The following is a 10,346-nucleotide window of genomic DNA, read 5'->3' on the forward strand; positions in this document are numbered from 1 at the left end:
ACGCAGGCAGACTGGTTGTGTTAATGGCCAGCCCCGATTTGTCATGCCACCCCACCCATCCAAACCTTTGGTGGAGCCGCCCCCCGTGCCGCCTCTACACGTGACAATATGGAGACTACAGCAACCTTGAGACAAGCTTGAAGGGGCACTTGCACACTTCCGCCCCCTCTCCTGCTCCTCAGCAACCAGCAGGAATGCCCGGGCAGGCCTGCTGGGCGAACAAGAGTGACTCGGGGAAGACGGCCGGATCACGCTGGGTCAGGCCACCCTAGACCGGCCAGGCCACAGCCAACTCGCGTCCGAGACGTGACTGCAGGCTCGGGGGCAAAGACTGCTGCACCTGGTGTGGACTGGCAGGGGCGCCCCTCCAACCTACAGGCTCTTGAGAAATGACGGTGGCTGCTGCAAGCCTCCAAGGTCAAAGGTGGGCACCAGGCAGTAATAGCTGACGGACAAGGTATGTCAGTTTTGTTCCTACCTGCCCGGAGACTTTGGCCTTAAAAATCACTGTGTCTTGAGCTTTACGTCTTTTCGTTTTCACAAACTGACGTCACCTCCAGGGTCTGCAAACACGTTTCCAAATGGATACATGCTTTTTTTTTCCCAACAAGGAAAACACCTCACTTTCTATCACCAGGACACACCCATACCATGCTCACACTTCACTCCTGGAAGGAGGCCAAGGAGTCAGCAAACAGTGTCTCCCACTCCGACCAACCACAGTCAACTTGCTGAAACCCGGACTGTGTGAGTGGGTAAGATGTGTGGATCTCTGTAAATGATGCCGTAACTATAAGGACGAGAAGGACAAGAAGGATAGGCAGCATTCATCAGCGGCACCACCGTAAAACTCATTTCCACGGACGCACGTCAGCCTGTGGTTGGACGAAGCAGCCCGGCGGCCGCGGGGCCTGCCTCGGTCTCGTCCTGACGACAGGACCCTCGCTGCGGCTGCACCCCGGATGCCGCAGACAGCCCTGGGCAGGGCTGGGGGAAGGGGCTCGCTGGCAGGTGCTCCCGAAGTGACGGCGCCACATTCCGTTTCAGGAGGAGAAACGTGTAACTGCTACCTCGCCGTCCATGTTTATCCACAAAGCCAACACGCTGGCGAGCTCCTGGCCAGAAACCCTCCCTCCACTAGGGTCTCCCGCAGGCCGCCAACCTTCAGGGGGCACAGAGAACTTCCACAGCAGACTAACCAGACTCTGCCACATTAGCACAACCGGGAGCTTCTGAAAATTTTAACTGTATTACCTCAAAATATTCAGAGAGAACAATACTCCCACCTAGTGGATAAAGAAAAAGTCTGCTTATTGCAGCCGTGAACAGCGCCACCATAAAAAAGGAACTGTAACTACAGTGACTTTAATATCAGTTTATTGTTTCTAACACCCTCAAAACACCCCCAGAAGAAAAGAAACCTAATGGAACAGTGCAGCTGCCCCCAAGGAAGGGACAGGTGACACAGGTGCAGACACACTGTCTGCTGTCACGTGTAAATGTTACTCTGGATCTCCTCTGCCGTCACCAGTTTCTTCAGGATCTCCGTGCTCTGGGGAATGTTCTGAAAGGAGAGAGGAACGGTGTTAGTACAGTGAGACTGAGAGTCCAGCGAGACCCCGGGCAGCCGGCTAGACAGCCACCGTGGCTCACCCCTGTTCCCAGCACACAGACAAGCAGGCCCCACACCTGAGCGTGTCCTTCCGTCGTCCAAACCTGGCTGCGGACCGGCCGTTGAAAGCCCTCAGGCAGGCAGACACCACACACTGGCCCGGCCCACCTCTCCTCGTGAGCGCTGACTTCCCTCTGCAGCCCAGGGCCTCGCTCCTCACCCTCCTCAGGGCTCCCAGACTCACCCACTCCCGGGCTCCCAGTGCTGCCCTCGGCACACAGGCACCCACTGGGATCCACCCACCCATCTCTCAAATCCAGCTGCAGTGCCACTGTCCCAAAGGGACCTCACTCTCCCTCGGCGGCCACGCAACAGCGCCCTCTGTCGGCAGGACAGTCACCTGCACCCCGGAAGGCCCCAGCTGACCTACCACAGCACCGAAACCCGGGTTGCGGGGACACCTACAAGACAGGTGCCCGAGCAAGTCCAACCGCCAGGTTAGGAAGCTCCGTTTTGAGGCAAAAGAATCCCTAAGTACTACTTGGGTTTTAAATTGGCGCCATACATTTACGGCTGTTCTTACGTTTGTTCACTGTAACAGCTCAGCTATTAAGATCATCAGTTAACTAAAACCTTACCTTAACCAAACCTTTGAAGCTTCGGGAAGAAAGTACGGGCTTAAAAGCTTCCATGGTGACCAGGTCCAACTTCATCACGTCCGTGTAACACAGGTACAGGACGGCGGGGAGCTTCCACACCTGACAGTGACTCAAAACTGTGAATACGTGAGAAAAGCGCGTCAGTGTCCCGTTGCAGGATTTCACCCTAAACGCCTGACGTGAAGGCTGCTTTTAAAACATAGTTGTCTCCGTTGCCTCCTTTAGTCAAAGCATTTACTGCCATTCTGCATTAATTCCAACGCACATTTTCTTTCCAAGCCAATTATTTTCTTAGGAATTCTCCTGACCTTGCAAATATGGGGCTTTCTAAATTTGGTTTTCAATTTCAGTTTACATTCAACAGTATTTTATATTAGTTTCAGGTGTACAAAATAGGTAAATATTGTTTATTTTGCACTTCCTGAACACCCTACTGAGATACACCTTGAGGAGCTGCAGGATTAAAATTTCCGACTATAATAAAAAAAGTGAATTAACTATAAATAATATATGAAGCATAATACAAACTACTGAACTACTTACTCTATTAAACTTAACATTTAAAGGGAAAAACCCTTTTGTTTATTAACAAATAAGAACTTATTATACATAGTAACATGAACTACTGAAAAGTGACAATCTAATTTTGATGTGATATGAATAACAGAAACAAAACATATTACTACGGAGATTCAGTATCTGAAACCTACCATTCTGACTATTAAAACCTACCTTATCACCTCCTTATGCGATTCGCATCTGACGCCGGCTCACGTGAGTTACCGAGACCGAAACGGAACCGAGCAGCGACTGTGTGAAGGGCAGCAGTCAGGAAGCCTGAGCTGACCGCACGTGACTGCGTCTGGGAGGTTTTAAACTCAGACCAGAAGGGCGGGCCAGCAACGGCAGGGAGTGCAGGTAAGCCGCAGTGCACTATCAGCCACTAACAAACGACCTTAAACAGAGCTCTACCGTTCACTCGGAAGCCTACGTAATTTTGTTAACCACTGTCACCCCACTGAACTCAGTAGGAAAGAGAAAAGGAAAGATCTCTGGCATTCAGGTGACCGCTGTCACGAAGCAGTGACAGGCCCTGACGAGAGCGTGACAAGGGGGCGCCACCTGCCGCAGGGAGGTCGTGCACGATGTTCGGCTGCTCCAGCAGCGGGCAGCACGGGGGCTCCTTGAGCGTCTGCGTCTTCAGGGCTCGCAGGAAGGGACAGCGGAGGCTGCCGGGAGATTCCGAGGTTCTATAGTCGGTGACGTGCCGACTCGTGAGGACAGTGACTTGCGTGTTCTTCTTCGGACAAGAGCCAAACACCTGGCGCGAAACCGAGAGCAGATTAAAACAGACACACGTGGCTGTGCCTGAGGGACCCTCAGGCCAGCGCTGCCCACCCAAGGGCGCCACAGGCTCAGGCAGTGAATCCGGAGCAAAGACAGCCGGGGCGGCCGTCCTGGCAGCCAGCAGCGCCATCCCGAGTGAGTGACACGTCCCCATCCACTCCCTCCCCCACTGCCACCGCCTGCAAACGAGTCTTCCTAAAAATCAGTTTTAAGTGAAATTTTGAAGAATTTAAAGCAGTCCCCCCTCACCCAGAGTTTTGCTCTCTGAGGTTTTGCTTTCCGTGGTTTTGGTTACCCGTGGTCAACCATGTTTTGAAAATATATGAAAAATTCCAGAAATAAGCAAATCATACGTTTCAAAGCCACGCCATTCCGTGGGGTGTGATGAAACCCCACGCCATCCCACCCCGAACGTTGTGTTGCCCCGAACGCTGTGCCCGGCACCTGTGGCCGAGCAGCCGTCTCCCTCCCCAGACCGACTGCTGGGGCACCCCTGCTCCATCTGCTGCAGTTATTGTATCTGGTTCCTAGCTGTGACTCTCTCGGTTTGCAAGTCAGACGTCCTCACGGGCCGGGAGCCCCGCCCGCAGGAGGGCCGCAGCCGCGGCTGCAGGCGCGCTCCCAGAGCTCTGGCAGCGCTGTCCTCCCAGTGTGCGTCTGACGGCCTTCCAAGGGCGCTCCCAGCTTTTAAAACTCTGTGACAGTGTCAGCAAAAACAGCTATTTTTTAAAGAAAACAGATTTTAGGCCATTGCACCTTGTTCGAAAATATTTTGTGAAGAGAAAGAAATGGCTATTTCAAATAACAAAAGAAGGGGGATTTTATAGTGTACCATAAATGATCTGCAGGACTCATTTCCTCGTACAGCTTTGTAAATAAACACCAGAACAGTTGCCACCACGTGCCCTTGCTACCGTGCCCGTCCCGTTTGAGACACACCAGGGCTCAGAGGCCTGATTCACACCCGCCCTGTGACGCTCGCGGTCCGGACCCACAACGTGGCGCCGTCAGGCTGTGCGGGAGTCTCAGCGCTGTGCGGCCCACGTGAACCAAACGGTAAAGGGGCCCGACGAGTGTCCCCAGGGAAAAAAAATATTGACTAAAAATTGTTGTTTTAGAAATGTGTAATTGCACATTTTTTAGAGCCTGGAAAAGTACTTACATGGTACAAAAATAAAAAGATATTTTTTCGTACTAAGCATTGTACATAAATTTAAAATAAAAATTATTACAGCTGTGACATCCAGTAAACCCTCTCCCTCAGAAATACAAATAGGTACATGAATATAAAATATGTCTATAATTATCAAAAGAGTCACAGACCTTCTTAAACAATCCTTCCATTAATAAAATGCATTTAATAACTTTTAATGAGTGTTTCTAAGTATGCCAATCTAGTTTAAAATGAGAATACATCAAATTTCTTATTTCTAATTAACTGTAATGCCTATAGAAAATGTACCTAAGATTTAAGCTGAAATGTTGCTAAGATGCACATAATAGGTCTACTTCATTTAAAAATAATATCGCCCATAACTGCCAAAATTATGATTATTCTGTAAAGTTCCTAGTTAATTTCTGCACTGAGAAATCTGTATTATTCGGTACAACACCGTGTGCCTAATTTCCCACAAAAGGAAGCCCCAGCGGATTCACCATAACACTGAGGAAAACGGTATAATAGTACTTTGGGGCCCGGTTAGCCGAGTGCCAGCGCCCGGCCCCCCATGCCCGCACAGCTGCAGGTCCGCAGCTTCCACCCTGGCCGTGACCCTGTTCTGCTTCACGCGCAGCTTGTACTTCTTTTAAATAAAGTAATAAAGCGGAAGGGAAGGACTAATTCAACTCCGGTTTTATGCCTCTCCAACCTACAATTAGCACAATGCCAATTCTGTTTGTTAAATAAGTCATTTTATTCTTTATATGCTCTAACAAATTTCTACAATATTTTTAAGGAAAAAAACCAAGTACTTCCCCCGCTGCACTGTCTGACCATGAAGGTTTAAGTGTGGGGACACTGAGCCAGAACTAACCGCCCCCCTGCCGCCCAGGCCCTCCCCACCCGCCGCCCGTGCCCCTCTCACCTTCTCCAGCCACTGGTACTGCTGGTCTTCAGCCACGTAGCAACTGCACTGACACAGGAAAACCTGAAAAACCAAAGTCCGAGTTTCTGCACGGTCGAACCAGTTTTACATGCAGCCCGGGCTGTCACCAGACACACACCATGTGTGTCCCAATGCAACGCCTAGACAACACTTACTTTCCTGAACGTGCCACTGGCCTATTTTTTTTTTAACGTTTAAGAATGAAGCTACTACAGGCAATTTTAATCGCCAGAATAAAGTGCGCACTGACAGAGTGGGCACACGAGACGCTGGAGACACGCCCGCCAGGACCCGCTTCGGCCCTGCTGCCCTCTGAGCGCCACGCGCTGTGACTGCAGACCAGACCCGCTGCAGACCCTGAGCCTGTGGGCACCGCAGGTGCTGGCACGGTGACGGGGCGGCCGGAGGGACCCCACCCCAGTGGCACCCTGTAGCGTCGCCGATGCCTGTGAAGACGGTGTTAGTTTAGAAACCAAGTCCCAGGCCGCATGCTCAGGTGAAGTAACCGGCAGTGCCACGAGGCCATAAAAGGATGACCACGGATGCTCTCCCACGGTGCTACCCACAGAAGGCGGCCGTGTCTCCTGGTAAGCTCTGCCAGGTGCGCCGCCTGCACAAGGCAAGCCCGAGGGGGAAGGGGCCGCAGGACGGGGGGGACAGGAAGACTGCACAGGTATTTAGCTGCACGCAGAGGGCTCTGCTTACTCAAGAGATCTAACCAGATGGCACACCTAGCGCACACAGGAACAGAAACCTCTCACTGTCTAAGGTGAAACCTCTGCACTGAGGATCGGATACAGAACACGCTTAGTTTCCTGCTTCACTCCTTATGATCACTGGGTATTTTATAAAAATCCTCATGAAACTTCAGTAGCTTCAGAGGACATGCTACAGGAACACACTCTGAGTACTATGAAATCAAACACTACGGTTGGTTTTTCGGGCTAACGCTGGCTCCTGACCTTCCAAAATAAGCAACGCTGTGCATTATGGAATGACTGACGGCCCCCGCTGAGACTCCCCTTGTGGCCTTGTGCACGTGCCCAGAGGGTGTGGGACGCAACTCTGTAGGGACGCAGACGGGGAGACACCTCACCTGCGGGGCCACTCCCCTGCCTAACCTGCCGCCCACACTGCCCAGCACACCGCAGTCTCCGAATGAGCCCAAGAGGAGGAGGAGGACAAACACAAGCCCAAGAAGTCGCTCAGCATCCGCTGCACAGCGTCTGTCCTGACATTAAGAAATCGGGACACGCTAGGGTAGGATGCAAGTCTGAGGTCAGCAGGACTGCACTGAGAATGTACACGGCGTTCGTGTGCCCGGCACGCATTAACTGCGTTTCTGGCGTGCACCAGGCGCTGGGGTGCACCAGGTGCTGGCCAGACACTGTGTTACACAGAGGTGAGGCAGGATCCCTGCTTTCCCAGAATGAATACATTTTTGCACGTTCGGAGTTAACTACCAATACTTTTTTGAATAAGGGCAACATTTTAACTATCTAATATTTATGGTTTCTTTCTAACAAAGTTACATCAGAATTTCCTAACAACTTTACGGACACAACGTATATGCCCCCGTTAATATTTATATAAACAACAAAGTGGTTTATATAACTCCCACTGCCTACCCCCACTGCCTACCGGCAGAATTCCTCAGGCCAAAAGTACACAGTGGCATTCCAAGGAACACTACATGAATGAGGCCCACACAACTGCTTCTTACACGGACAAGGCAGGTCCCACATACCGAGGGGTTTGATTTTAGATGATAAAATACACAGAAAGCCTCTGCGGGGGAGAGATGTGCAGTGTCTGTCGTTCTACACCACTCATTCCAGAGTTTAGCACAGCCAACTTCTTCCCAGGCTCCCGAATTCATGACAAATGATGACAAAAATGCTGTAAAAACAATTGACGCAAGTTAGTGTTCAGTTCTGCAAGCGGCATTCTCTATTCGATAAAAAATAAGGTCACTCAAGTTACTGCAGAATTCTCGAGCTGAAGGAGCCACTCCGGGCCACTGGCCTCACACCACCATTCTGCAGAAAAGGAAACTGAGGCCTTAAGGAGTCCAAGGCCACGCCGAGTACGGACAGTATCAGACCCAGCAGGTGACAAGGTTTACTGACACACTCTGCGATGCTCTCACGATGCAATACTCACCTGGAAAAGGGTAGGCCAGGAGAACTTTATATACGTGACTCAGTACTTACTTAGCCTGCACTGGTTTTGCAAGCCCTGGGGCTACCTGACAGAACAAAGGGTCCTACTGGAGTCCCTAAAATCACACAGGTTTGTGCTCTTGCATGTGTGCGCTGTTTCAGCCGAATCCTGCACCGTTCTCACTCCATCTTCTCAAACGGACTCATTTACGTAAAGACTTTAGAACTTAGGTACTCAAAGATAGTGATTAGTTGTTTTTAGAGTTACCATTATGTTCTTAAAGAAACATTTAAGAAAAGTTCAAACACAGGTAAGAACCTCTGCTACAAGGGGGCCATGCACGTTTACTACCTCTGCTCCTCCAAGTCTGGCCAAAACAGGCCGTCGAACTTAAGGAGTTCTGGACACCGGACACAACAGAACCAATTCCTTGAGTTTGTAAGTTCCTAAAGCCAAGAATGTTTCCTTTAAATCTTATTTTTTTAAGTTTATGAAAAAGTGTCATGTGAACAATGGCAGATTTACTCAAATACAAAGTTACTCTACTATAGCTTTTTCTTAAAAAATTTTTTTTTAAATCTTTTATGATGGAAAGAAGTAACTTGAGATTTTATTCTTTCAACAAATGTCCAATCTAATGCACTTCCACTCACCTACTGCATTATTTCCAACCGCAATGATAAACTTGGAGCAGGGATATTTTTCCAGCAGAGAGACCTCCAAGGATGTTTTTGTCTGTCTTCGAAGGAGCCGCACCTCCCTAACACAAGACACAAAAGACAAAATTAAAGTAATTTAAATATAAATGGTACCTTACTATGGTAAAAAGAATACTTATATAATTTTGTATTAAGTAAAATATAAACTTTGATTTTATCAAGAACATAATTATAATCTTCAGGGAACAACGGAACCAGATGATGATAACTAACAGACAAAACCATTCGATACAAAGTTCCCAGAGAATTCCACAACAGAGATCAGGCTGCCACCTAACCCACCAACCAATCAACCTTAGCATCCCACAAAGTGGGATGGCCCAACGGGACACAGCAAGCCATAAGCAACACCGACCACCACCTTTGAAGCATTCTCGCCAGCAAAATATTGAACCTGAATCCCTGAATCAGACCAAGCCTCTAGAAGGAACTTCCATTTACAGGAAATGCAGGGGAGGGAAACACGTTCAAGGGCACCAAGAGGAAGCAATCACACAAACCCAGACTGTGGGTCACCCCACAGGACAGCCAGGCTCTCAGCAAGGGAGAAAAAGGAGGGGCGCTGCTCTGAATGAAAGCAAGCTGAGAAGACAAAACATCTACATGTAACGTGTGGGCCTTGTTGGGATTCTGACTTATACAAATGCACCGTCAAATGTCATATCAGAGGCAGCAGGCCAGATTTGACCATGGACTGGCTATTAAACAGTATAAAAAATTACTAATATTATAGTGTCGCAGGTTCGATTCCCAGCCAAGGTACATGCCTGGATTGCAGGCCATGACCCCCAGCAACCGCACATTGATGTTTCTCTCTCTCTCTCCCTCCCTTCCCTCTCTAAAAATAAATAAATAAAATCTAAAAAAATTATTAATATTGTTAGGGTTGACAATATCGTAGAAAATGCCCATAGCATTTGTGATGCCTTCTGGGAAAGGTTCAGGTCGGAGAAAGCCCATGGTTCTGGAACTCACGGGTGATGGGAGACAATGGTGCCAAAACCTTCATTTCGCTATTTTCTCTAGTTTTCGTGTGTTTGGAAATAATACTTAAAAAAAAAAAAACCCACCTGCCACTGACACACAATGCTAAGTGAAACGTGGGGCGGAGAATAAAAGTTCTAAGGGAGTTGTCTTATGTTTAATGAATGAAATACACGAGAAACCTGGGGCACGAAGGTATAGCGCTCTGCCGCCCTGGAGAAAGTTAAAGGCGGCAAGAACCCCCTAGATCAAAGCTAACGAAGTCCTGCAGACCGCCCCTTTAAACACCACGTGAGCCCACCCAGTCCGCCGAAGCCGCAGCAGGCCACCACGAGCCCACCGCCACCCAACACCCCAGGAGCCGGTTCTGCCAGACCCTGCCCGAGGACTTCCCGCGCCCGAGGGCAGAGAAGGGCCGAGACTCAGCGGCCGCAGCCAGCGTCCGGCGAACCTGTCCCGCTCCCGCAGCAGCCGGAGCCCGGGACCGCGGCCGCAGCCCCAGTTGCGCCGCTAGCTCCCCGCGCCCAGGACCTCACCTCTTCCGTGCCAACTGCCGCCGGACCTCCCTGTCTTCGGGCGTCTCCGTTCTCTCCTCGTCTTCCTCCTCCTCGTCCTCCGTCCCGGCTCGGCACGGCGCCTTAACCACCTCACCGAAGAACGTGGCCGCCATAATTCCCTCCCACCCGCCCCGCCTAACAGCAGTGTCACGGACCGCGCAGGCGCCCCCGCGCCCCGCCCCTTTCCGCCAACCAATCCT

The 10,346-nt window shown here is 50.2% G+C and overlaps 1 protein-coding gene across 1 annotated transcript; it reads right to left on the minus strand.

Moving 5' to 3' along the window:
- Positions 1–1,360: 1,360 nt before the first annotated feature.
- On the minus strand, positions 1,361–10,300 carry PSMG1 (proteasome assembly chaperone 1). Its single transcript, XM_028504892.2, has 7 exons — positions 10,126–10,300; positions 8,540–8,646; positions 7,471–7,622; positions 5,703–5,765; positions 3,394–3,592; positions 2,251–2,387; positions 1,361–1,564 (listed from the first exon to the last, which is right to left on the minus strand). Exons 1-7 carry the CDS (start codon positions 10,257–10,259, stop codon positions 1,490–1,492), a joined length of 867 nt encoding a protein of 288 aa, XP_028360693.1. The 5' UTR covers positions 10,260–10,300; the 3' UTR covers positions 1,361–1,489.
- Between the last annotated feature and the right edge of the window lie 46 nt (positions 10,301–10,346).

Source organism: Phyllostomus discolor, chromosome 2, assembly GCF_004126475.2.
Source record: "Phyllostomus discolor isolate MPI-MPIP mPhyDis1 chromosome 2, mPhyDis1.pri.v3, whole genome shotgun sequence".
NCBI classification, from domain to species: domain Eukaryota; kingdom Metazoa; phylum Chordata; class Mammalia; order Chiroptera; family Phyllostomidae; genus Phyllostomus; species Phyllostomus discolor.

Coding starts and splice junctions, on each gene's coding strand:
- PSMG1 (XM_028504892.2), bottom strand. CDS start 10,259: ATGGCGGCCACGTTCTTCGGTGAGGTGGTTAAGGCGCCGTGCCGAGCC. Junction 3,593..5,702: donor AGTACCAGTGGCTGGAGAAG/GTGAGAGGGGCA, acceptor GTTTCGCGCCAG/GTGTTTGGCTCTTGTCCGAA. Junction 1,565..2,250: donor GCTTCAAAGGTTTGGTTAAG/GTAAGGTTTTAG, acceptor CTCTCCTTTCAG/AACATTCCCCAGAGCACGGA.